The following is a 25721-nucleotide window of genomic DNA, read 5'->3' as shown; positions in this document are numbered from 1 at the left end:
AGGGGGGTGTGGAGAGGGAGGGGGGGAAAGGTGAATCAGGCCTCAGAGGGACCGTTGGAGGTGTCCCGCGAGGAACCCCACCGGGTCTTACGGTCGTCGGAGTTGGAGGTGTTGGTGTTGGTGGAGGTCTCGCCACGAGCGCGCTGCACGCGCACGTTGCCACCCCAGGGCCCTTCCTTGCCGTTCAGCGCGTCCATGGCGGCCTGCGCCTCTTCCACGCTGCTGAAGTCGACGAACAGGTAGTAGTGGTCGCCGGCTTCGAATCGCTTGGCTGGGTGCGGGGCGAACAGCTTGCTGACGTTTTGGCTGGGGTAGAGGTATCAGTATGGGGATGGTTTTCATTACAGTGGAAGATGTGTGAACATACACATCATAGCCCTGGAAAAACTGGGTCATGTTGCTGCTGATCTCCTCGGCATCCGTCAACCGGGGGAGTCCGCCGACGTACAGACGACGGCTAGAGTCGCTGTTGGTCCGGGTGAGGGCAGGGGCAGGGATAGGGGCAGGGGCATCGCCGCCGCGGCGCCACTGGTCGACGCTGAAGGGCGCATTCCGGTTCGGACGGGGCGATCCATCACCCTGCTGCTGCTGCTGCTGCTGCTGCTGTGACCGTTCGCTGGAGGACTTGACCACACCGGGGCGGATCTTAACCGGACGTCCGAGCATGTCACTGCCGTCCAGCTCGACCATAGCCTTGTCCGCGATCTCCTTGGACTCGAGATCAACGAAGCAGTACGAGGGGTTCCGGCCGGTGAAGGGATCGACAGCGATATCGATCCGCTCGCTAACGCAACACACAGATCAGTTTTGCCCTTCCCAGAAAACAAATGACGGATTCCAATGCATACATGGTATACTCAGCCGCCGTGAACAGCGCCTTCACATCCTCCGTCTTAGCCGTATAGGGCATATTGCCGACATAGAGGCGGCGACCTTCATTGATCACCTGCGGCACGCGCGGACTCGGGCGACTGAACGCCGTGCGAGACGTGGTGGTCTTGGGACCAGGGGACCCGGCGCCGCTGGGGCTCTCTTCGCCCTTCATGCGCCAGTTGGGGGAGTCAAAGGCGCGGCCGTTGGTTCGGACGCCATTCTGCGAGAACGACTTGACGGGGGCTAGGGCAGGACCTGATTAGTATGGAGAAAATAAAAGAAAGCCCCCGTCCACGGGTCAATGGTGCATTAGGCCCGGACGAGCAGCACCACGGTGGGATATTTCCTCCTACACACTTTGTTCCTGGGGTTGCGGACTTTCGGGAGCGTCGACCATTGTGACTGTAGTCTGATATAGACTGATATAGACCGGAAGTAGACAGAGGAAGGGGAAATTATGGCAGGATCTGCATCATGCGATATTAGCAATGGCTCGAACTCAACTTGGAGATCTCTCCTAGTTCAACAATAGTAGGCAAAAAAGCGACAGACGAAGCCCTCGCGACCAAAGCAAGTAAAAGTATACATACCTGAGCTCAATCCCGATAAAATAGTAGAATATAAAAAAAACAAGAATTGTCCCTTCCAATCGATCGACAAAAAAAAAAAAGTAAGAAAGAAAAGACAAGCCTAAACTATCAAACCCCAAACAAATAGTTCAAGTCTTGAATAAAATTAGCCACCTTAAAAGATCTCAGACTCTCTCTCCCATACTATCTTTTCCGGCGCGTCCCAAAAATTCATTTTTTTTCGTTCTTTTTTTCTGGAATGTAACAAACAAGGCAAACTAGACAAACGGACCCATATATACTCCATAGTTTGTTTCTCATTGGCTCGTTAGCGAATCTCAATCTTTCAACCTTAACTAGTTTCCTTTTTTTTTTTTTTTTCTAGTTAAATAGCTCGACATGCGCGCTGTTTTCTCCCTTCTTTGTCTTTTTTTCTTTCTTTTACTGCGAATTAGCCAACCCAAGTGGTGAACGACATCGTGTCATTTTATGTTGTGACACTTTGTTTGTTTACATGGCCAGTCTCGCAGAGAGGACTTTTGCTTCTGCTTAGCAAACTTATGAAGGCGTAGTGGACGAGAATGGAGGAAGATGAATCACATGATTTGAATATTGAATATTCTATCTACACTTCTATGATGATGATTGATTTCACACAGACCTGTTCTGATTAAACCATGCGGACATACAATCAATGTTCAACTGCTATCTGAGAAGTTTCCCCTGCCCTGCAATATTATATATAGCAAAAATTATATATAGAAGATGAATTGAGATTACTTGAACATCAACAAAATGTGCCAAATATTTAAGATACTCTTGAGATACTAAACTATTATAAAAATTAATCATCCTGCCATACCCTACCAGACTACATACCTACTACACTCGAGTAGGCAAAGAGCCATGTCATTAGCCCGTTCACGCATTATATCCCGCGTCCGTGGGTACAGCATGTGCGTCCGCGCGCTCGTACAACACTTCCGCCCGGACGCGCTGGCGCAGGATATACCGCTTGATGAAGTACGGGATCTGGCGGAGTCCGTACTGAGCGTGCAGGCGCGTCGGCACGGAGAAGATCTGGTCCAGTTCTTCCAGCGTTCGTCCTTTCGTTTCCGGCATGAATAGGAGGATGGCGAACCATCCGACGATATTCCACGCGCCGTAGAACGAAAAGGCACCCTGGGACTTGAACGAAGACTGCAGGGATGGCCAGGAGACGGCGAGGATGAAGTTGAACAGCCAGGTGGTCGCAGTCGCCAGGGCCATGCCGTACGAGCGCACGTACAGTGGGTATACTTCGGCGGAGTAGGTGAAGGGGACGGGCCCTTCGCCGGTCGAGTAGACGGCGCAGAAGAGGTAGCTGCCCAGGGCGATACAGGCGAGACGCGCGTGGGTGCTGGCCTCTGGGATGGAGTGGCTCCAGCCGATGAAGAACATGAAGGCGGCCATCAGCGGGAATGTGGCCAGGAGCAGGTTGCGCCGTCCGAATGTGTCGATGGTGTAGACGGCTGGGATGGCAAACAGCCAGTTGATCACACCCCAGCCGAACGATGCGACCAGCGCCGTTCGGATATGGACGTCGCCGAGCATCACAAAGATCTGCGTGGAGTAATAGGCGAGGACATTAACGCCTGGATGGGTGGTGGGTTAGTACCTGGGGGGCGCTCTACTGGATGATATGAGGAAACCTACCACAGAACTATAAAGATGTCAGCGCGCGCCAGTCAGCATTGAAAGAGTCAAGGGGATGTACCTGTTGTAAAAACATGACCAATTCGGACGCAATCACAGCCCGTCGGTTGCGCGGCACGGTGATCAGCTCCAACATCTTGTTCCGACCCAGCTTCATCGAACTCTCCGCCTGCAGCAAGGTATACATGTAGTACATGTCCCGAGCCGCCTGGACTTTGTTGAAACGCAGCCGACACATGGACTGGTACGCCTTGTCGTACCGATCGCGCTGCATGTACCAACGCGGGGATTCGGGGCAACGAAAGACAAAGCAGCAGACCACGATCGCCGGAAGCATCGCGGATCCCATCATCAAGCGCCACTGAAGCCCGACGATGCCCGCAGGGTCCTTGATATCGTAAAAGATCAGATCGGCCGCGTAGCCCAGCATGATGCCAAACGCGGTCCACATCTGCCACTGCATCACCAAGGCACCACGGATGGCGGGAGGGGCGGTCTCCGCCGCGTATACTGGGACGGTGGCCGACTTGGGACCGATGCCAAAGCCCAGGGCGAACCGGGCGATGAACATATGCCACCACGTGTTGACAAAACCCTGCCAGAAGCAGGTGATGGCCGAGATGCAGCAGGTGATGAAGATTGTCCCGCGACGTCCGAACCAGGCGTTGAAAGGAACGGTGAGCCAACAACTGATCACTGCACAGCATAAATACGGGGCCGCGTTCACCAGGCCGGTCAGCCAGTCGGATGTGCGGTCCCCCTCCTTAAGACCAAATTGTAGCTTGTAGAATAATTGGGCGCCGTTAACCACCGTCTCGTCTAAGAGCAAAAGGTATCAGTCATGGATCTCGAATGCAACTGCATGACTACGCGATGGGCAGAAGGCGACCAACCCATTCCTTGCACAGCGGCTGAGACAGAGCAAAGCGCAACGACCAGATACATGGTCCATGGCTGGGACCACCGGTGTGCGAATTCATTCTGCAGCACCTCCAGTTCCTCAGGCTTCAAGCCGGGCACCGTGGCGAACTTGTCGGGTGTCTGCGCCAGCATGGCACCGATGCCAAAGGCCCGTATGTCCTCTTCGTCGCCCAAGCAGTGCTTAATCGCGAAGTTGACACCTTGTTTTCGCAGCTCTTCCTGAGTAAATCCTGCTAGGGGGTTGGCCAGTTTCGCGTTTAGGTTGCGCCGTGCATGGTCTGCCGCGTTTCCCGGAAGATGGGGAGAGATGGTGGTCTCTTTGCGAAGGTTCTCAAATTCAATATCCCTCCCATGGTGTTCCGCGATACGGTCCCCAAATGTACTGGTCTCATTCCTTCGAGGCATCTGGGCGACGTATTGAGCAGTTGTCGAGGCTCTGCTTCGAATCCGAGGATTGAAGCTGCTCGTGGGGAATCTGTATATGATATTGGATTTGTTTTGAGATAGGACAGGCCGAGAGCATAAAAAATAAAGAGAGGGTTTTCAGGACGGCAGAAGAGGACATGGACCAGGAAAGGGGGCTGTGAGCAACAGACGGTGCAGCCAAGCAGCCTGATACTCAAGTCGTACTTGCAGATCAACAAAGAGAACCAGGGATGCGACAAAGAAAGCAGGGTCGCGTTACCTTCGACCAAGAGAAGTTTCAAAACAAAGAACTATCAGCCCATGTAACCTTGGGTCTGGATCTTTGCGGGAGAGAAATGAGAAGCAGAGGAGACTCCATGGTCGAGTTCCGAAGTTCTGAGGGAAAAGTACTCAGACGAGGCGCTCTCGATCGCATCCTTGGGGGAAGGCGTATACAGTCTGGGCTGACGTGTGAGCCACCAGGCTGTTCGAGAATATCGCCCTTCCACACGTGCCTACAGTTTCTTGTCGTTTGCCCAGAACATGGGTCAGCGGTTGGTTTGCTGACTTCAGGGCTGGTGATGATTGGATGCCTGCTACCAACAACATCATATCCGTGCATACATGTGAAGACAAAGATGGTAACGCTCTTCGTATTCGATCCAATGATGATAATGCCGGGCGCAGTTAGAGGGACTTGGCCGGGGTGCATCTGACAGCGCGGGCTGAGACAGGGGGCATTGTTTCCCTCTTGTTGGTTTTACTTCTTGCTGAGAACAATCCATCGAGGACCATCAGCAGCATGAATGGAGTACCAAAAGGGAAAATGGGGAGATTGCAGGTTTGACAGTGTCGCATCTCAGAGTCCAGTCGCAGGGTGTAAAGTCTGGAGAAGAAAGAGGTTGATGGAGTTGAAACAAGTTGAGCAGAAGCAGCTCCAGCTCACGGGACTGTTGCCCCAGGCATCACATATTTTACCATCGTCTGCCTTAAATCATCTACCTCTAGGTTGTGTTTCGGGTGTTTATTGATCTACTTTTTCTATCTATTCTAGAAATGTGCTCTTACATTAGACTCGCTCACTCCTTATATCACATTCATGGCATCGAATGATCCTGCCGATCGCAGGGAATATATCTTTGTTTACCACTCCTATTTAAGAACTGACACGGTCGTGAAGTATGCATGTCGAGTAGCCATACGATAAGATCTAACACTCGGAGAATAAATTCTCAACGCCCTGCCTATCCAAACCACTGGTGCACAACATGCCTTCCACGAGATCAGATCGCATCGCTTATCAGCGGCGCGTGGGCAACAATGCGGGGAGATCTACAGCCCCATCGGATCGGATGCCTTCCGTCCGTCGGATCCGGCCCCGCATTCTTGTATACTCCGGACAAGACAGTCATTTGCTTCGAGGGACATGATATATCACGGTGTAATTCAAATCTTAATAGAAGGTTGGCGTTATGGTGTCTTATATTTGTTTGTAGTTGTGTTAAAGTTGATTACTGAAGAGATGATAAGTAAGACTGACCCGGATATAGCAGGGAGAGATCCGTGTCCATAACCTTCTCCGCACGTCGCAGCCGTCGGAACAGGATCACTGGTCCGTCCTGATCCGTGTCAAATGATATATCACGGTGTAATTCAAATCTTAATAGAAGGTTGGCGTTATGGTGTCTTATATTTGTTTGTAGTTGTGTTAAAGTTGATTACTGAAGAGATGATAAGTAAGACTGACCCGGATATAGCAGGGAGAGATCCGTGTCCATAACCTTCTCCGCACGTCGCAGCCGTCGGAACAGGATCACTGGTCCGTCCTGATCCGTGTCAAATGATATAAAGCGCCGGTTGTTCTTGCATGCTCCGGGGTGTCTTCCTAGTACTCAAATCCATTATATCCTCCCAATATACCCAAAAGCATATCCCCAAACGGCCTTGAAAATACTCCACCACATCTGTATCTAACACACACGACAATGCTTGGAAAAATCGCTCTTGAAGAAGCCTTCGCGCTTCCACGATTCGAAGAAAAGACCCGATGGTGGGCCGGCCTGTTCTCCACCGACGTGGACACACACGTGCGTGAGATCAACGATATCAACAAGATCCGCATCCAGCATGCAGACAAGCACGGCGTCGGCTACCAGATCCTATCCTACACGGCACCAGGTGTCCAGGACATCTGGGACCCGGCTGATGCGCACGCCCTGGCTGTTGAGATCAACGACTACATCGCCGAACAAGTCAGCGTGAACCCCGACCGCTTCGGCGCATTCGCGTATGGCCTCTCCGTCCATCCCACCGTCTGACTCCTCCAGCCCTGCATACTAATCGGCTCGGACCCATATAGTACCCTCTCCATGCACGACCCCCAACAAGCAGCAACCGAGCTGCGCCGCTGCGTCGAGAAATACGGCTTCAAAGGCGCCCTGGTCAACGACACACAACGCGCCGGCCCCGACGGGGACGACATGATTTTCTACGACAACGCCAAATGGGACATCTTCTGGCAGACATGCACTGAGCTAGACGTGCCCCTCTACCTACACCCGCGCAACCCAACAGGCACAATCTACGACAAGCTCTGGGCCGACCGGAAGTGGCTCGTGGGGCCCCCGCTGAGCTTCGCGCAGGGCGTCAGCCTCCACGTCCTAGGCATGGTCACCAATGGGGTCTTCGACCGCCACCCCAAGCTGCAGATCATCATGGGTCATCTGGGCGAGCACGTCCCGTTCGATATGTGGCGCATCAACCACTGGTTCGAGGACCGCAAGAAGCTCCTGGGTCTAGCGGAGACGTGCAAGCGTACTATCCGTGAGTACTTTGCTGACAATATCTGGATTACTACTTCGGGGCACTTTTCTACTACGACGCTGAACTTCTGTATGGCGGAGGTGAGCGCCGACCGGATCTTGTTCTCGATCGATTATCCGTTTGAGACGTTTGCGGATGCGTGTGACTGGTTTGATGCTGCGGAGTTGAATACTGTTGATCGGTTGAAGATTGGGCGGGAGAATGCGAAGAAGTTGTTTAGACTGGGGCCTTATAAGGATAGTTCTGCTTAGTCTAGTATGTGTGGGCTTTTCAAGGGAAAGGCTTTGTATGAGGGTTCCATGGATTTTATTTCATCATACTCTGAAAATATATATTCTAAGGAAAATGAACCTCATAACTCCCGCTTAGCACCAACCAATATATCCAAATACATTATAGTTTACACAAGAGAAGAAAGCATACCATATATAGATTGCTATGTTTATATCCATGCCTATATCAACAGTCTGTCCAAAATTCTTCACGTCTCCCATAGCATTTGATGCCGCACCCTCCGCAAGATTGAAGTCTGACACATCCTCATTCCATATTGGGACATCAAACATACCAAGCCTGACCGAAGTGTCGATTCGGTACTTCCGTGCAGTGTCCGAGATTTCACGATACTCTATCGTATCATTCGTCCACAGTGATTAGGGCATCTGGTCAATTGTTTAGGTATACCTGATCGTCAGCCCGACCATCCATTTCATTCTGGGATCCGGCCATGAGACACAACCAGGTTAATTCCTGGAGCAAACTCTGGCTCGATGGCAGATCCCAAAGAAGCCAACTGAGTGACTGGAGTGCTTGGGGACTCTACAGGAGATCCACCAGTAGCAGCACCCGGCAGGGTGGGTGGGTGGGTGGGTGGGTGGACTTCTCCTGGCAGTGTGCTGATTTTAATCGCAGGGTCTAGGGATAAAGTGCAATTATATCTCCTTTCCTTCCAAAGAGTAAATAATCGTATTGATGATTTTTGTGAATATTTGTTCTCAAGACCACTGGACCAAAACGTAGACCAACTCTTAACCTGACTGATATTCCCAACATACCCTCGTTAAGCCCGATCAAGCGGACTTTACGAACCTAGGCACTGGCTATTATTAGCACTGGTACTGACTGGCACTTGGCTCTGGCATCTTGACACTGGCTCTTGGCATCTGCAGACACTGACCTCTTTTGGGTACTGGCTCTAGGTGGTGGTATTTTACAGGATGTTCAGCTTGCTCAGGGCGAGGATTGAACTCATGACCTCGAAAGGCTGTCCGGTGGGCTCTTCCTCAGGTTGGTTGCCTGGGTTTTCGGGCCCGCGGCCGCCTGCGCCTGGCCTATAGGCTGATTTTCAGCGAAGGAGAAAGCTCCCCCTCCCTGGGCCTTGCCGGCTCCAGACGTCCCCTGTGCATTATCGGTCATCTTTATCAGCTTCCTTTGGGATTTTGCGGGTGATCGATGTACTTAGCCCATTCGGCAAGATGCCGGGCTCATAACCTGTCAAGACCACTAGACCAAAATATTGACCAACGCTTGGTCTAGGGCTTAACCTGAATGATATTTCCAACATTTGTCGCATAAGAATAATCTCCGTCCTGCTCGTCCTGTTCATCTCCTAGTCACACCAGTCTCACAATGAGATTGAGAAGTTGCTGAAACCGGGAGAGCCGGTGTGTAGACTCTGGGCTGTTGTGCCTCGGCCTGTTGGTATCTCGCGTCAAGCGGTAGCATACACCACTCTGGGTAAATGCCTGACTACCTGCAATTCTTTGTGACTTGGTTGAATGCCAAAGAATGGTAACTGCAGTGGACACCGGGTCAACACCTACAGAATGCGGAAGAAGTTCAATTTCCTGGACGTGCACAGCACGTGGCTGCTTCTTCTCGTGATAGGAGGAATCCATCTTTGTCAGAAGATGTCGAAGATATCAGTCAGTTCAAGCCCTCGCAAAGTGCCGTTCAGTATTTTGGTATAGTTATTGGCTGTCAGAAGATGACGTAGGTGCTCAGTTAGACCCGTGAGCAGCTTCTTTGTCTCATGGCCATGAATCAAGTATATATATATATATATACATATACATGCCGGTGCGAGTAGCGAGGGCTAGGTAAGGAACGGTGGATGGCCCAGCCTGAGACGACTATTCTGTCAAGTTCCTCGGTGGGTTTGAACATGATGGTAGAAAAGCCACGTGCTAAAGGTAGCGATGGGGAAGAAAACAGGAAGAAGCATGCTGTCTTTTGTCTGCTAATTTCTGGCTAATACATAGTTTTGCGTGTTATCAGAGAGGTGCCAGCATAGGGAGTGTAGAGGGCAACGTAGAGGAGTGGAAAGAAAAGAGGAATATGTCTACATCTGTCTATCTACTGATCAATGAATAAAACATAGCCCTATGATCCATGACAAATAGGTGCCAACGTGGGGATTGTGAATGGAAACAAGGAAGTGATAACAAAGGAGGAGGAAGTATACATCGTTCTGTCTACTGATCACTGACATAGAATACAATAACAAATGTGATAAGAGGTGGTTCTACGCAGGAACGATCAGTGGAAATATAGACAAGTGAGAAGAAAAGAGAATAAGCCGTGTATTCCTCTACTCAATGATATCCTAAATTACATTTTCATGTGTCACAAACGACAAGTGTCACGTAGGACCCGCAGCCTCTGTGTACGCGCCAGGAAACGGGGTTTTCCACATCGGGGTGGTCCAAACCAGCGAATGCGTCATTCCGTGCCTGCAGCTCCTGCAGTTCCTGCAGTTCCTGCTGTCTGTGGGAGAGCTCGAGCTCATCACGAGCATGGCGGCTTTTGAGCATCCGTTTGCTCCGGTTGAGGAGGTAGTTCCACACCCTGGAACCATTGGGCACTTGACTGGTCATGGGTATCAAGACTTCGCAGCGTATCCTGTCACTTGACTCGGCGAGAGTAAGGTAGTAGTCCCGGGTGCCTATGATGAAGTGGTAGATCTCCAATATAGTGTTCGTTACGGCGATGCGATCCGGGTCGGGTTCGGTCCCGGCCAGCATTTGGGCTATACGAAAAGTATAGAAATCGTCGTATAACCACGCGAAGAAAAAATTGTAGAATACCTCGAACATTCGCAGCTCTATCGGCTGGACGAGGTAGAGTTTCCTGTTCCCGCAGGATACCTGTTAGTCTTGATTTGCTGAGATGCAGATGATGAGGAAGGGAACTTACTTGACGATCGTGTCTGCGACGTTAACAAAGCGCATTATGGGCGCGACGTTGTCCTCCATCGATTTATACTCCACTTCCCGGACGAGGTCGTTCACGTTCTCCCACTCCTGTCTCAGCATGATGAAGAGATTTTCGGCAAGCATTCTCAGCCCAGCGAGCGAGGGGAGCAGTAAATGAATGTCGGCTGGGCGAAGGAAAGCTTCATAGTCCGTGCGAGGGGCCATCATGAAGCGGCGTAAGCAGGTCTGGGAGACGGTCAGCGCATGAGTGCTCATTTGACTGTACAGATTTCTATGTCTGTACAGCGCCCGCGGGCTCTGTAGAAGCGTCCTCATTTCCACCAGGAGACTCTGACGCTCATCGTCGGCACCGGGAATCGGGATGTAGGACATGATGTCGGTGTTTGAGAGGTACTCTGGCTCGGAAGACGTATCGTCCTCAGGCGCTGAGTCTATTCCATCCCCATATACCGGCTCGGGAGACATATCGCCCCCATGCACCGACTCCACATGATTCTGGGATCCGCCCAGAAGCACAGCCAGATCGGTTTCCGGAGCTGGCTCTGGCTCAGCGGCAGATCCCAAAGAATCCAACTGAGTGACGGGGCTGCTTGGGGGCGATATAAGAGATCCACCAGTAGCAGCCTCCGGGGTGGGAGGGTGGCCGTTAACTGGCCCAGACACCTGATCAGGGGTGCTAGCTCTAGCAGCCTGGTCCGGATGAGCACAAGGATTCGCTACTGTGAGCGGATTGGTGCTGGCGGTCGATTGATCAGGGCCAAGTGATGGGGATCCTGGCGGATCCCCGGGCATTCTGCTCCTACTTCTCCCTGGCAAGTGTGGAGGTAGTCTGCCTCTCGCCGGCGACTGTAGAACGACTCATGAGACAGGGCGTAGATGTAGGCCACCTCAAGAGCACATTCTATGGCCGGTAAATTTATCTCACACCCCTCGTCGTAATCCGGGAAAGGCTCTGGGCCGCATTCCACGGTAGATTGTGGTTGTGGTTGAGAGGAAGACACCGGGTTAACCTCCAGAGGATGTGGAAGCAGGTCGGTTTCCCAAACGCGCTCCACCGATGCGTTCTCGTCGTTATGAGAAGGTAGGCTCCCGGAAGAAGGAGGAGTAGGAGCCGAGTCAGATTCGTGGACGGCTCCTTCCTCCGTCTCACGGCTATGGAGAGAGAGGATGGATGTGGCCTCAGCAGGATCATCGCCCGTCCGGCTATTTGTGGTATCAGACCCGCGTCTTGCTTGATGGGGGCTGTATGCACTGTACTCGGGATTTGTGTAGCTCTCTGAATCGTTATTCTCTACATCATCCCCAGAATTATGGGAGGAGGATGGCTTTTTCACGACCTCCAGTTTCATGATGATGGAGGCTCAAGCGTGCTGGAATATGACGGATACAAAGACTATTGACCGAAGTTGTCCTTTGATAGAATTTGCGAGGTATACGATTGAGAAGTTAATATAGAGCAATATATAGATGCGATATCAAAGCAAACAGCAAAGGATACAATAGATGATTGAAAGGAGGATGGGTGAAAGAGAGACAGAATCAGGGGGAGACTGAGGGGAAAGTAACTGTTCTCGAGCATCTGTCACTGAAGTCTACTCAGTACGATTTGCCGTATTAATCCAGCATATTCACCGGAGTAGACTTCCTAGGTACTCATCTCATTATCATGATGATCAATGTCAAGCGTCATACTCTCAACAGCCTCATGTAATCAAAACCAGGGCCAGGAATGATCATTCCGAAACCCAAACCGATGGACAAGGTATGGTAGTAGAACTTGTTAACTGTGGTTCACCGGTATGTGAGGTCATTGTCATATCAGAGTAAACAAACCACTCTTGGCAGAACATACAAGCGCATCTGTTTCCTTTGGGAAGCACCTCCCTTAGGCCCCATTCTTGGGATCCATGATAATCTTCAGAATAGCTTAGCAACTGGGGTTCTTTCCCCAAGGGTCCACCTGCTTCTGGAAGCCCTTCGCAGCAACGTTCACCGTAGTCGATTGGTTACCATAGACGGGCCATTCTCCATCGTCCCTGCCGTGGTAGAAATCTAGCGTCCTTGGTTGAATCTCCTTGGCCAGAGACATGTCTTCCACAGGGGTAGTCTTCTTATCCGCGAAGAAGATATCTGCAGCAGTCAATTAGTAACCAGCGAGCCCAAAACAGATGCGGCAAACTAACTTACAGTTCAAATCCTGACTATGCACCGCGGGCGGCACATTGAACACACATCGCTGCGTCTTGCTCGCATACGCCTCCGCCAGACCCTGGGCATTGCACCCATACACTACATCCGTCGTCCAGTCGTTCACCACATCCTGGATCTCCGAGTCCGGCTGAGGGTACAAGGCACGGATCTGCTGGACAGTATCTTTACTTGCGTCTGGGATGGTTCGCCGCACAAATTCAGCGAACTCAACGGGCTTCTTGATCTCTGGCGTCGTTTCCAGCCCCTCGTCGGCCGTGTTTCCCGCAACAACAGTCTTCACGCGCGGGTTAATGCGTCCCTGGCTGAACAGCACCGTCAACGCATCTAGGATGTACTTCCCATCTGGAATTAGGCCGAACCCAATACCCGGGCCGAAGGTCGCACCCCCGGAGCTGCTGAAGACCTCGGTGAAGAGGTGCTTGTTGGTGGCGACAAGGGTCTTAGCCGGTGCGTTCCGCAGACCCTCGACTGATTTGCACTTGGTTGCCCTGAGGACCTCCTTGAATAGACTGGCGCGGCGGCTTGTGACATCTCTTCGGGGTAATAAAGCAGGCGAGGAAATGAATGCCTGGAAAGATCAGTACATTGTCGTCTTCTCCACCAATTGCCCTAAGCACCCAGGTACCACTAACCTTTTGAAAAGGCAAATCTTCTTGGCCCTCATTCGCGACAAGCATCAACGCGACCATCGTCGCGCCCGCACTCTGCCCCATAGCGATGATATTGTCTGGGTCGTTCCCAAAGCGCTCGATGTACTTCTGTGTCCATTCCAGTGCCGCGACGCCGTCGTGCAGACCGACATTGCTATCCATGTGCTCGCCCTCTGCCGACGACCACCCGTACAGGCCCATCCTATACGCACCGTCAGTGTTCTCTACGATGTTTCATAACAGACAACAGGTAACCAACCGATAATTACTGGTCACATGGATAAACCGGTCGCTCGGGCACTTTATACGCTCCATCAGTGCCATTCCGTCGACTGGTATGTCTTTACTTCCGAACGCGTATGCCGAGCCATACAGCCAATGGACAACTGGCACACGGTTGATCCGCGGGCGAACGCCCTCGGGTACCAGCACGTTCAAAAACAGGCAGTCCTCCTGGCCCCACGCCGTCCCGTTCAGCCCGGGAAAGGACACCTCCTTCGGCGCGGAGCTGACGCAGTCCGACTTGAAGAGGTGGTTTCGGCCGTCGAGGACGCCGGGCTCGTGCGGCGGGGGCGTGACGGGCTTGCAACGATGCCGTATTATTTGCGGACGTGCTAACATATATATATGACAAACCCCTTGGATGAGGCTCACCATCCAAATTAGGAAAACAGACAAAGCACCCAATCAGCGACACGGCACGAACATTCATATTCAACGATGATCAAATTGACGCATTTGCCTGACGTGTTGGAGTCAAGTACCGATCGACCAACTAACCAAATCGACAGGTAGCATTGAAGTCGATTTTAAAATATGACATATTTTCATCATCCCCTCAGAGAAAGCGAATCAAACTTTCCTCCCGCCCGCCTGAGCCTTCCCGGCGCCCGCAGTGGGGGAACCGATCCCTGGACGCGATAAGCAAATACAAATCCAGATATATTTTCGTTTCTGAGCTTGGAGCGTGAATTTTGCTGCGAGGCGTGCGAAGGAGAGTATCTTGGCAGACGCAACAGATCCTTGTCTGGTTCAATTCCAACGATGCTAGTAAGGTGTCATGGTGGGCGAGATATATCCCCAAATAGAACAAGCTCGTATTGGGGCCATGGGGATCGTCGGGGCTGCCCGGGACTTCGCTTTCGCGTGGTGCCCTATGCATGCTTTGGGCGGTCTGTTCTTCTTGGAAAGTAGTTGGCTGATCAGGAGAAGGGATGAGGTTGAATGAGATATTTTATGATGGTTTGAAAGGTAGAATAAATGTCGCATTGACAGCATGTCGAACTTGAACGGTTGGAATGTCACGGTGTAGGGCAGCCTGTGTCATGCGCTATACTCGTCTAGTTGGTTGTGGTTGATTTCAAACATTCAGGTGCTTCGATCCGTTCCTTTGGATTAGTCTGATATATGTGAATGATTCTTTAGCATATGTTACCACCAAATATACCCCAGGGTAAATCAATCCGGCGATGAAACCGTCGGTAGTTAGCATTGAGATCGCGACATAAACTGATAATTCTTGGAAAAAGTACGAATGCTGATCTGTGTTTCTTGATTTGTTGTTCAAGTGATCAACATGACTGACTATGGGATCCACGTAGTCTGAAATGTGCAGTAACAAGTTCCCTTCAACAACAAACATGTCGAAGGTCGCGTGGGATTTATGTTTGCTACTATTCGAATTCCATCCGAAATGATCATTTACTCGAACCTTACTGATGGATTATGAAGGTATATATTAAATTATACAAATGCTTTATTTAGCGAGGGAGAAGAATGACTAGTTCTATACATTAGGCACGCATACGGGTTCATGAATAACTGGTAACCACGGACGACAGCATTGGCACATTGGAAAGCATCATCATTAAGCATGGATCTTTAACTAAGCTGTACTAGATTCGTTGTTGAAGAAATAATTCCTCCGGACGCCACACCTTGGCAGGGTCTGTTCCGCAGCTGTGGCGAGACTCGCGTGACAGACTGCAGTGCTTTCTAATTGATGCTGAGTATGGCATTGGAGGGAATTTGTGGTCATGTCCGTGAGGCTTGATATTCTGCTTACATTCACTAAGAAAGTGTTGAAATTGATCCATCAATGGGAAGTCATGTCTATATTCTATTTGACCACTACAGAGTGCAATGGGAAATCTATATTTCTCAATTCCTGGACTATAAGATCAGCACAGCATCCCTACTCATGGATCTTCCCCCAGCACAATTTAACTCAACCATATATCAGAAATAACCACAAAGAATGTTGTCCAAAGTGTCCGCTCTCCCCTTCCTTCTACCCGTCGTACTCGCCTGCCTAGGCTACGAAGGCGGCATCCCCACTCCGACGGCCCATCACTCCAACAGCGCTGTCATTGAGATTGCCGCCGGAGAGGTCTTTGACGCCGGGTGGGCCAAGTACGACCGCGGATCCGGCGCCTGCAAGGGGAGCACGGAGGGCGACTGGCGCGGTGCCGTCTTCTATCTGCACGCCGGGGCGACCCTGCGGAACGTGATTATTGGGAAGGACCAAGCGGAGGGGGTGCACTGCGATGGACCGTGCACTCTAGAATATGTGTGGTTTGAGGATGTCTGCGAAGATGCTATCAGTATCGTACGTCGTTCAACCCTTCTCAAACATCGACTTACCATCATCCTGGGATGAGGATACGGCTGACTGGTCAAATCATGGCGATGGACATAGAAAAACGACAAAGCGGGCCAGGAAACGTGGATAATCGGAGGCGGTGCCTACCACGCCAGCGACAAGGTCGTGCAGCACAATGGCTGTGGGACAGTCAACGTGAGTTGTACCCGTATCTTTTTGGTCCAAGAAGAGGATGATCGTTGATGACGTCTCTGCCAGATCATCAATTTCTACGTCGAAGATTACGGCAAAGTGTATCGCTCATGTGGTAACTGCAAAAGCCAATGTAAGAGAAATGTATACGTTGAAGGGACGACAGCCCGCGATGGGGGTGAGGTCGTCGGCATCAATGCCAACTACGGCGATACTGCGACTTTGAAGAACGTGTGCACTGATGCTAGTCATCCATGTGTCATGTACGATGGGTGTGCCGGTGGATGCGAGCCTTCCAAGGTTGGGTATTGCTCTGGATAGTTACTTCACTTGGTCGGGACGGCATAACGTACAGCGATATTTCCGAACCAGTGGCTCTTGAATTCATTCGCCACAACCCGTGTTAGGGCTCCCCGTCACTTTTGATTCCCATCACCTAGGGCCTCCTGTTACTATGAAGGGACTGCCCCCAACTAGAAGTAAAGCAACAGCACCCCTAAGTTTCCTTGATAATGTAGGTGTTGTGACATGAGTTCAAGATCATCCTCTTTACTATGTTGCTAGTGATTTACGACACTACACTACGAACGGCAGGTACCGCTCCACCGCCGACCTCCACCCGGACCAACTTAGTCACTGTCACTCGCGGAGTGGGTAGCCTATGATCATGTCCCGGGGTGTTCCTGTGGAGACCGTATACAGCTATCATTGTGGCAAGGGTGATATAAGATGATATTTCTGTATATTAAGAGGTTTTAGCGAAAGAAATTAGGGTGTTGATAATTTTTTGTTTTTTACTCTATAAATTGACTGAACCGGAGTTGGGGCAACTAGGGCTAGGGCTTGGAATGGACCATTTCTGCTCTGACTAAAATGCCGCGGGACCAGGACTCGGACCAGGAGTATCACGGTGGATCAGACAAGATCTTATCATCGGATAGTCGATTATCAATCTGTCAATCTAGAATTCTCCGATGTTCGGATGCGACATTTCCCACATGGTCTGACATCTCTCCTTCCTGTTCGAACCAAATGGGACAAGAGAGAGCTGGCCGGGACCCTCGGCGCATGTCTGTCTGCCCCTCTTCACCAACCCAAGCCACCAAACTCGCTTGCACGGCTATGTTTCCCTTTTCTTCCACCTTTTCGTGGAACGGTCTCATTTCAATCCGGTTGGTCTCCCAACGAGACCAATGAACAGACTAGGGGGCGTCCTTGGCGAAGCCTAGGCGCCAGTGTCGAGTGTGCCTGGAGGCAGTAGCAGGGCCGGACCTGTCCACCTTACTCTATTGGGCCCTCTATCCATGGTTTTGGTTGGTCTGGCTGTCTCAACGGACGGATCAGATAAGATGGAAAACATTGAGGGTAAATGAGAAAAAAAAAAGGTAGTATCTCATGATGCGCTCATTCTCTCAACTCAGAGTTTTCTTCCCATTCCTTTTCTATTTCTTTATAAATCCTTCTCTCTCCCCTCTCCTCCTTTCTCGCTCGTCCCCATGCGCTTGAATCGTCCCCCGGGTGGAAAATAAATAAGATGGTCTCTGACAAAGAACCAGGCCTGTCGGAGGAGGAGAGGTCATCGTCAATCCCCGGCTTTGCTCCCCCCATACCCGCGAGCCCGGGCGTCAAACGCATCGAGGCCATTTCCTCCACTTTTACCCGTACCGATCGCATTCTTTTTTTCTTCTCCATCTTCATTCTGGCCTACGTTTATGGATTGGACGGTACCCTGCGCTACGCCTATCAGGTCCGTCTGCATATCTATCACCCGCTCCTGGACTTGGTTGCATAATGTCTAACTCTCTCGTTTCACAGCCGGTGGCCACGGACGATTTTGGGCAACACAGTCTGCTTTCTACAATCAACGTTCTGCGCGCTGTGATTGCTGTCGCCGCCCAGGTCGGTCTTCTATCTTGCTTTATTCTCCCTCTTTTACACTTGCCTGGGTATTCTTTGCGTCTGCGTTTCTCTCCACCTTGTTTACTTCTTCTTTGCGAGTTTCACGTTTCGGCGTTGCGAATTCTAACATAGATTCTAGCCCACCCTTGCCAAAATTGCTGATGTCTTTGGTCGCAATGAGGTGATCATCCTGTCGGTGGTGTTTTACACCGTTGGCACCATCGTCGAAGCCGCTGCTAAAAACACCCCAACATTCTGTGGTGGCGCCGTGCTGTACCAGGTACGACATCCCGAACGCTCGCATGTATACACACTCGCATGTATACGCATGCTGATACTCCCAGCTAGATTGGCTACACCGGAATTTTGCTTTTGGTGGAAGTCCTCATCGCCGACACGACATCCCTTCGATCCCGTCTCCTCTTTTCCTTCATCCCTGCCACACCGTTTATAGTAAGTGGTTGATTGCGTGCGAGGGGGCAACAAAACTGATGGAAATAGATCAATACCTGGGTTAGTGGGGATATTGCCTTGGCCGTCCTGAGCGCAGCAGGCTGGCGCTGGGGTATTGCCATGTGGGCTATCATCTTTCCAGGTAACTCCCGTATTTTCTATCATCAATGAGCGGCGAGCTGATATGCCAAGTGTGCGCGATTCCGCTGTTCGTGATTCTCTACCGGGGCCACTACAAAGTCAAGAAACAACAGGGCGGATACCAGAGCCGTTTGAGCGCTCTCACGTCTACTCAGGCACTCATTGAGTTGTTTCACTATTTAGACGTCGTGGGTATCTTCCTGCTGATCGCATGGATGGCATTGATCTTGGTCCCATTCACCATTGCCTCAGACGGCTCGGACCAATGGAAGACGGCCAAGATCCTGGCGCCATTGGTGTGTGGTATCCTTTGCATATTCCTGTGGGCGCTTTGGGAACGTAGCTGCCCGCACCCGATGATACCCTTCAAACTCCTCAAGGACCGCGCCGTGTGGAGCGCGCTTGGGATTGCTTTCATGCTAAATCTTTGTCGGTACCCTGCCTCACCCACTGGACCACTTAGCTGACCTCATCACAGCCTGGAGCATACAGGCAGAGTTTCTGTTCACCGTGCTCCGAGTCAGCTTCGACGAGAGCGTCACGAGCGCCACACGCATCATATCTCTATACAGGTCTGTTGACCCTGTCGATCGATCGTTCTCCCAATAATTCGTCTGACTGTTGTCTAGCTTCGTCTCTGTCATCACAGGATGTGTTCTTGGCTTCGTGGTGCTGGGGGTCCGCCGCTTGAAACTCTTCATCATGGGAGGCACCTTGCTCTTTACGGTAGCCTTTGGTCTGCTCATCCGCTACCGCGGTGGGACCGCGGGGTCCAGCCATTCGGGCATCATCGGCGCCCAGGTCCTGCTGGGTATCGCCGGCGGATTGTTCCCGTACCCAGCGCAGGCCAGCATCCAAGCCGCCACCAAGCACGAGCGTACGTCTCCCTCACCCGTAATCCCACCTATTCTATCTCACCCATGCTAACACCCAAACAGACATGGCCGTCGTCACAGCCGTCTACCTCGCCCTCTACCAATTCGGCTCCGCCGTGGGGAACACCATCGCCGGCGCCATCTGGCGGCAGGTCCTCAACGCCAAACTCACGTATCAGCTAGGCGACGCAGCCCAAGCAGCCACGGTCTTCGCCTCACCGCTCTCCTTCATTGAAGACCACCCGGTCGGGACGCCGATGCGCGATGGGGTGGTCGTCGCCTACCGCGAGACGCAGCGACTACTCTGCATCACGGGCATCTGTCTTACGGTCCCGCTGATTGTCTTTTCGCTGTTTATTCGTGATACGAGGATGGGCGACGAGCAGAGTGATCCCGAAGCCGAAGAGAAGGGCAGACGCAGTAATTGGTAGCTGTGTAGTGGGGGGGTTGATGTTCGTACAGGAGGGAGGTGAGGGATTTGGTTGGTGTGGGTTTCGTGGTACAACTGGTGCTGGTTTATTTAATTTAATTCTTAGAGCTAATATCAATATGGGAAAGTGTTGTCATGATCCTTGTTAGAGGTCTATTAAGCTACTAATCGGGTGATAGTCACTGAAAAGGATAGATATTAAGAGAGATGCTATCCTGTCCTATAGGCTTGATCGTGAATGCAACCGGTGAAATGGTTGGACCATTGTCTGATTGAAAGTAGAGCTCAATATCTTACTACCTTGTATACAGTCATCAGCTCCCCAATGGAACCCGCAGAAAAATGGCCAAAGGCGAGAACGAGGAACTAATGCTGATAGTGATGTCATGCTTGTCGATTCTTTGTTTATATTATCACACAGGGGTTGTCCTATTCTATTCTCGCCATGGAATCCCCACATCTTCTGTTGGCTCGGACCATTAATTCCGTTAGCCACGTCACGACGACCAAGTGTAGCCTGCTCGATGTGTGGGGTCGTGGAAATGCAGTTATATTGGTTAGATCGCAGCTTGGAATCCGGTTGGTGTCAGCCCTGCGGACTTTAGAAGTAGGTCATCAATGGAAATGGCGTTAACGGCCTTATATGCTGCCCAACCCTGTATGTCCGTCTTTCCAGATGCATTTTGCCTATTGTGTAACAGCCTCGTCCTACGCCTAACGATCTGAAAGGTCTGTTCGTTGATTAAGCTGACATCAGGCTGGTTTAATGTGTCACGCTTCATGATGATACCGTATGACTGGTTGGCATCAGAAAGTGGACATTAACAATGCTCTTCATCAGTGGTTCGTTTAGATAGTGGGGGTTATTTTCACGCTATGCAAGTCTCCCCGGTTGCAGGGGTTGCGGTCCTGCTACTCTCCTTCCGAATTTCCTGATGACGGCCATTGGAAGCTGGCGCAGGCCGCTAAGATAGAGCCTGCAGTGCGGGGCTTTTAGTTCGGAGGCGGGGATAACGACGAGGGGGGCCGGTCAGCAGCTTGCATGTTGCGAGGTGGGTTGTGCGTATTTATAAGGCCGTTTGTCCCAGTATCTAATTCCCAAAGACGTCAAGAGGAAACTGAAAGAACAGAAAATCCACCACCACAAACTACAATACCACCCATCATGGCCTTCCCCTTCTCCCCCAGCAACCTGCCCACCCAGCTCTTCATCAACAACGAGTACGTGGATTCCCGCAGCACCCAAAAGCTCTCAGTCCACAACCCCAAAGACGGCACCCTCGTCACCGACCAAGTGCCCCTCTCCGGCGCCGAAGACGTCGACGCAGCCGTCGCCGCCGCCGAAGCCGCCTTCCCAGCATGGAAGAAGACCAGCGCCATTGAACGGCGCGAAACGATGCTGAAATTCGCCTCCCTCCTCCAGCAACACGTCGACCAACTCTCCGAGCTAAGCCGCATCACCCTCGGCTCCCCCTTCCGCACCTTCGGCGGCTTCGAAACCTCCATGGCGTCCGAGCTGTTCACCTACTACGCCGGCTGGACCGACAAATTCGGCGGCGAGAGCTTCCCCCAGGACAACGGGTTCCTGAAGTTCACGCGCCACGAGCCGCTGGGCGTGACGGCCGGCATTGCGCCGTGGAATGCGCCCATAGGAACCCTCGGGCTGAAGGCTGCGCCGGCGCTGGCGACGGGGAACTGCTTTATTCTCAAGCCGTCTGAGAAGACGCCGCTGAGTTCGCTGGCGCTAGGTGCGCTGATTAAGGAGGCTGGGTTCCCGCCGGGTGTGTTCCAGGTTTTGTCGGGGGATGGGTCGACGGGGGATTTGTTGGCACGGCATATGCGGGTTCGCAAGATCTCGTTTACGGGGTCGATTCCTACGGGAAAGAAGGTTCAGCGTGCGGCTGCGGAGAGTAACCTTAAGCGGGTGACGCTCGAGCTGGGTGGAAAGTCGCCGGCTGTGGTGTTTGATGATTGTCACTTGGAGAATGCTGTGTCGTGGTGTGCGAGGATTACGGCGAATACGGGACAGGTATGCTATATTAATGTTATCAATGTGAAGGAAAGAAGAAGAAGAAGAAGAAGCTAACGAAACAGGTCTGCTTCGCGCCCTCCCGAGTCTACGTCCAAGAAGGCATCAAAGACCAATTCCTTGCCAAATACAAGCTCGCCCTCGAAGAGATGGGCAAAGCAGTCGGCGACCCCGACCACCCCAACACACTCATGGGACCCATCGTCGACAAAGCGCAGTTCAGCCGCGTCATGGGGTTCATCGAGCGGGGCGCCAACCAAGGAATCCTGCTGACGGGGGGGAACCGCGTCGGGGAGACAGGGCTGTACGTGGCGCCGACGGTCTTCACAGACGTGGAGGCGTCGTCGGAGCTCCTGCAGAATGAGATCTTCGGGCCCGTCGCCGTCGTCAACACGTTCAAGACGGAGGAGGAGGTGATTCGCGAGGCGAACGCCACTGAGTATGGGCTGATGGCGGGTGTCTTTACGCAGGATATCAACCGGGCGTTGCGTGTGGCGAGCGAGTTCGAGAGTGGGATGGTGGGCGTTAATGCTGTGTCGCTTGTGCAGACGGAGTTGCCGTTTGGGGGGTCGAAGCAGAGTGGGACGGGGAGGGAGTGTGGGAGGGCCGCCTTGGAGGCGTTTACGGAGACGAAGACGATTATGATTAATTTGACTTATTAGTAGGTAGCTTGCTACCGGCTTGAAAGGTCAGCCGAAGCTAGGCGAGAGATCTACGAGTATTGTTTTACGCCATGTTCACGATGCAGAATTCATGAAATATGACAAAGGATTATCATGCATTGCACCTATTATAGAGTAAGAAGTAATTACGTGTAAGCTAGACAGATATGTACGAGGGCGATGCCATGCCGCCGTCGAGACGACCGACATGGTCAAGACTGCCTTATGCATCCAATCAATAGAACCCCATGATCTCTCCCAGAACACTGCGGAAGATCCCCTTGGGATCAAACTTCTCCCTCACGGCCTTGAATCGTGCGATGTGCTAGTCGCGGTCAGCTATGATTCTACACATTATACAGTCTGGTACTCACGTCGGGGTCAATGTTCTTCTTTGCCATTTTGAATACCTCTCGGGTGTTCTTGGTCCAGTGGGGACGGCAGGGGAATTCCTCGACGAGCACCTTGGCTAGTTTTTCGTCTAGTATTATTAGCAAGGTCCTCAACGCGAGTTGAACGGAAGAAACAGAAAGGAAAGGAAGATAAGAGAGGAAACGCACAGAAAGGCTCATTAAACCGCGACCCATCGCCAACACTAGGCCGATAAGTCGGAAGATCCAACATAATAGCACCCTTCGTCCAATCGGCCCCATCAGCCGTATTATAGGTCACCTGGCCCAGGAGATCAAAGTAAGGACGGCCAAACTTGATATTAATCCCCGTGCGATAAGTCGACGTCATAATCTTCCCCTTCTTTTGCTCCTCGTCGAAGAGTTCCCGCACACGCTTCAGCATCGCATTGGCCTGCGGCATCGGGAACGCCAGCTCCATGGTGTAGCCGTGCATGCCGTACTCCCAGACGGGCTTCTGGTCCGGGTACAGTCCGCCGATCAGCACGTCGTAGTTCCAGCCGTAGACGGGCCACTCCTTGATGTCTTCGTTGGTGGTCTTTTCGCGGAAGTTGGGCTTCTCCCAGAGTCCGAAGAGGATGTCTTCTGCGAGCATGTTGGATGTTGCGAGGTAGCGGCCGGAGTTCCAGATGGAGATGATGGCGTTGGCTTCGGCTTTGGTCACGGAGAAGGTGTTTTGGAAGCCTTGTTGGTCGGATTTGTTGCTGGGGACGACGTCGTAGTAGCGCCAGTGGAACTTGCGCTTGTAGGGCCACCACTGGTTTGGTTAGTATGGCAAACATTAAGGGAATGGTAGAGAAAGTAGCAGTATGGGGGGTAGAGAAATGAGCTACGTACCCAGAAGTTTGCGGTCGCGTACGGCTCAATCATTCCGGCAATATCTCCGTCCAAGACCTCCTCGTCGTCGAGACTGCGATAGTCAGCAAATGGTTGCGACAGATAGGAGGATAGAATGCGTACGTCTTCTGATCCGCATAAACCATGAAATCCGGGCGGATCTTAAACTTCATGCGAACAATAACACCCAGGAGACCTAACGACGTCGACGCAGCAAGCCACTCATCGTTGTCATCATCCCGTTCAATATGGCGCAGCTGGCCACTTCCATCAATAAAGTCCAGAGACAAGACACCCGCGGCAACCATCGACTCTTCACGGATCGAAGACCGATGCGCGCCCATCGCGACACACCCCGCAAGCGTGATATTCCAGTTAACGAGCGTGTACCCGGCCGACGCGCCCCTTTTGTGCAAGTACTCCGCGAGCTGGAGGAAGGTGACACCCGCCTCGATCATAACCGTGCCCGCCTCCAAGTCGAAATCGTAGATATTGTTCACCTCCTCGGTTTGGATGATGACGGTGTTCGGGTCGTCCGAGCACATCGTGTCGTACCACATGTGCGCCTTTCCGGACGCGCGAACCTGCTGGCCGTCTTTGATGGCGCGCTTGACCATATCCTGGATCTCGTCCACGCTGCCGGGCGTGCGCACGGCGGCGACTTCATTACACGCGGGGAAACCTTCGCCGTCGAACGTGTTGTAGGGGCTGGCAGAGGCCCTCAGGGCCAGTGCCAATGCGGTGATTGCCGGTAAGACCCTCATCGTGGACGGTGGAGGGATTTACTGAAGTCGAACCAACTCAGCAAAACGGCATTGTGGTTTGCGGGGAAAATCGTCACCTGGCTTTTATATATGTAGCGCAAATGCAAGATCACGTTCGGCTCCTTTTCTCCTTGTTTACCGAGGTTGCACCTTCATGGCGTCTGTCATCCCCCTGTATTTGCGTCCCCTCACCGGTCTTTCTGGTCTCTGCTGTACGGGGTTTGCGGGGAACTAATTGGGATCTACCGCAAATCTTCACCCCGGGGCAGTCTGATTGGGCAGGAATTCAGGCTTATATCAAGCGAGGAATATGCCTATCCAATTAGTTGGGGTAGGATATTTGTGGATGCCTTCCTGCAAAATCAAGTTTTTACTATTCTAGTGCATCATGGATATATAGGAGATCTCTCTAGCTGTCGTGCAGTATTCCGAAGGGAGCGGCGTAGTCGTACACCTATCCGAGGAATTCCTTGGACGGCGAGTAGGGGAAGGTGAGTGCAGTTGATTCCATGTCTCTGCATAGTCCAGGGTCTTGATGTCAGTACTAATCATATATGGTATACATGGCGAGGAGTTGGGGAGCCGTAGCTCAGCAAGTCATGTCTCCTTAAGAGCATGCCAGATCAACAGGGCAGGATCCAACCGTCCCCTCATCCAGCGACGCTGGTCCAGGTAGTGGCTTGGCGTCTGCATATCACTGCCTTGAGCTGTCATGTGGATTCTTCCTGTGAATTTAGGCAATTCACGGCGATTGGAGGTGAGTGGCTCGGTGGTATGGTTATGCAACGAGCAGAGGAACCCACGCATTGTGTCATATACTCTAGTAGTCTAGCCACCAGGATTCGTTGTGAGAGAGACGATCTGTAGATATCCTGTTAAACATGATAAATGTTCGTACTAGAGGTTAAAGTGCGTTCTCTGAAGACTTGGAGTATTATAATCATTTATCTACCAGGCAGCACCCCGGAGGGCTTCTGTGCGCGAGCTTGATATGAGCATCTCATGTAGCCGCAAGGAAAAGCATTGTCGTATTATTATCTGAACAACGTTGACAAATTGGATGAT

General features: G+C 51.9%; 11 protein-coding genes across 11 annotated transcripts; 5 read left to right on the top strand and 6 right to left on the bottom strand.

Moving 5' to 3' along the window:
• Positions 1-35: 35 nt before the first annotated feature.
• P168DRAFT_267821 (ribonucleoprotein) lies at positions 36-1468 on the bottom strand (the record flags this gene model as incomplete). Its single annotated transcript, XM_024835061.1, has 4 exons — positions 1231-1468; positions 849-1116; positions 368-784; positions 36-306 (listed from the first exon to the last, which is right to left on the bottom strand). Exons 1-4 carry the CDS (start codon positions 1268-1270, stop codon positions 36-38), a joined length of 996 nt encoding a protein of 331 aa, XP_024693575.1. The 5' UTR covers positions 1271-1468.
• A 760-nt stretch (positions 1469-2228) lies between these two features.
• On the bottom strand, positions 2229-4899 carry P168DRAFT_289815 (sugar porter family MFS transporter). The gene is made up of 4 exons (XM_024837082.1): positions 4031-4899; positions 3199-3956; positions 3138-3144; positions 2229-3076 (listed from the first exon to the last, which is right to left on the bottom strand). The coding sequence occupies exons 1-4, from the start codon at positions 4461-4463 to the stop codon at positions 2364-2366; spliced, it is 1911 nt and encodes a 636-aa protein (XP_024693574.1). The 5' UTR covers positions 4464-4899; the 3' UTR covers positions 2229-2363.
• P168DRAFT_142532 (uncharacterized protein) lies at positions 4479-5397 on the top strand. The gene has a single exon (XM_024832762.1). The coding sequence runs from the start codon at positions 4715-4717 to the stop codon at positions 5177-5179; it is 465 nt and encodes a 154-aa protein (XP_024693573.1). The 5' UTR covers positions 4479-4714; the 3' UTR covers positions 5180-5397.
• A 970-nt stretch (positions 5398-6367) lies between these two features.
• On the top strand, positions 6368-7585 carry P168DRAFT_251973 (amidohydrolase family protein). Its single transcript, XM_024834293.1, has 2 exons — positions 6368-6750; positions 6823-7585. The coding sequence occupies exons 1-2, from the start codon at positions 6449-6451 to the stop codon at positions 7535-7537; spliced, it is 1017 nt and encodes a 338-aa protein (XP_024693572.1). The 5' UTR covers positions 6368-6448; the 3' UTR covers positions 7538-7585.
• A 410-nt stretch (positions 7586-7995) lies between these two features.
• Positions 7996-9184, bottom strand: P168DRAFT_281330 (uncharacterized protein; the record flags this gene model as incomplete). Its single annotated transcript, XM_024835926.1, has 4 exons — positions 7996-8201; positions 8342-8375; positions 8464-8481; positions 8915-9184. The coding sequence occupies 4 exons, from the start codon at positions 9182-9184 to the stop codon at positions 7996-7998; spliced, it is 528 nt and encodes a 175-aa protein (XP_024693571.1).
• Positions 9185-9904: 720 nt separating this feature from the next.
• On the bottom strand, positions 9905-11850 carry P168DRAFT_318016 (uncharacterized protein; the record flags this gene model as incomplete). The annotated part of the gene is made up of 4 exons (XM_024840167.1): positions 9905-10415; positions 10482-11191; positions 11305-11704; positions 11759-11850. 4 exons carry the CDS (start codon positions 11848-11850, stop codon positions 9905-9907), a joined length of 1713 nt encoding a protein of 570 aa, XP_024693570.1.
• Positions 11851-12428: 578 nt separating this feature from the next.
• On the bottom strand, positions 12429-13983 carry P168DRAFT_235374 (carboxylesterase family protein; the record flags this gene model as incomplete). Its single annotated transcript, XM_024833464.1, has 4 exons — positions 12429-12631; positions 12689-13280; positions 13345-13564; positions 13622-13983. The coding sequence occupies 4 exons, from the start codon at positions 13981-13983 to the stop codon at positions 12429-12431; spliced, it is 1377 nt and encodes a 458-aa protein (XP_024693569.1).
• Positions 13984-15619: 1636 nt separating this feature from the next.
• On the top strand, positions 15620-16477 carry P168DRAFT_267814 (pectate lyase; the record flags this gene model as incomplete). Its single annotated transcript, XM_024835060.1, has 3 exons — positions 15620-15970; positions 16061-16159; positions 16223-16477. The coding sequence occupies 3 exons, from the start codon at positions 15620-15622 to the stop codon at positions 16475-16477; spliced, it is 705 nt and encodes a 234-aa protein (XP_024693568.1).
• Positions 16478-17595: 1118 nt separating this feature from the next.
• Positions 17596-19955, top strand: sit1 (putative siderochrome-iron transporter Sit1; the record flags this gene model as incomplete). Its single annotated transcript, XM_024835059.1, has 9 exons — positions 17596-17903; positions 17972-18055; positions 18195-18335; positions 18404-18508; positions 18557-18650; positions 18701-19078; positions 19128-19221; positions 19279-19526; positions 19588-19955. The coding sequence occupies exons 1-9, from the start codon at positions 17691-17693 to the stop codon at positions 19953-19955; spliced, it is 1725 nt and encodes a 574-aa protein (XP_024693567.1). The 5' UTR covers positions 17596-17690.
• A 1164-nt stretch (positions 19956-21119) lies between these two features.
• P168DRAFT_296672 (aldehyde dehydrogenase) lies at positions 21120-22645 on the top strand (the record flags this gene model as incomplete). Its single annotated transcript, XM_024838125.1, has 2 exons — positions 21120-21983; positions 22049-22645. 2 exons carry the CDS (start codon positions 21120-21122, stop codon positions 22643-22645), a joined length of 1461 nt encoding a protein of 486 aa, XP_024693566.1.
• A 152-nt stretch (positions 22646-22797) lies between these two features.
• P168DRAFT_251959 (FAD-binding domain-containing protein) lies at positions 22798-24656 on the bottom strand (the record flags this gene model as incomplete). The annotated part of the gene is made up of 5 exons (XM_024834292.1): positions 22798-22970; positions 23020-23126; positions 23206-23812; positions 23893-23965; positions 24016-24656. 5 exons carry the CDS (start codon positions 24654-24656, stop codon positions 22881-22883), a joined length of 1518 nt encoding a protein of 505 aa, XP_024693565.1. The 3' UTR covers positions 22798-22880.
• Between the last annotated feature and the right edge of the window lie 1065 nt (positions 24657-25721).

This window comes from Aspergillus campestris, assembly GCF_002847485.1.
Source record: "Aspergillus campestris IBT 28561 chromosome Unknown P168scaffold_5, whole genome shotgun sequence".
NCBI classification, from domain to species: Eukaryota; Fungi; Ascomycota; class Eurotiomycetes; order Eurotiales; family Aspergillaceae; genus Aspergillus; species Aspergillus campestris.
Note: the sequence above shows the minus strand (reverse complement) of the source record. Positions and strands in the feature narration are given on the sequence as shown.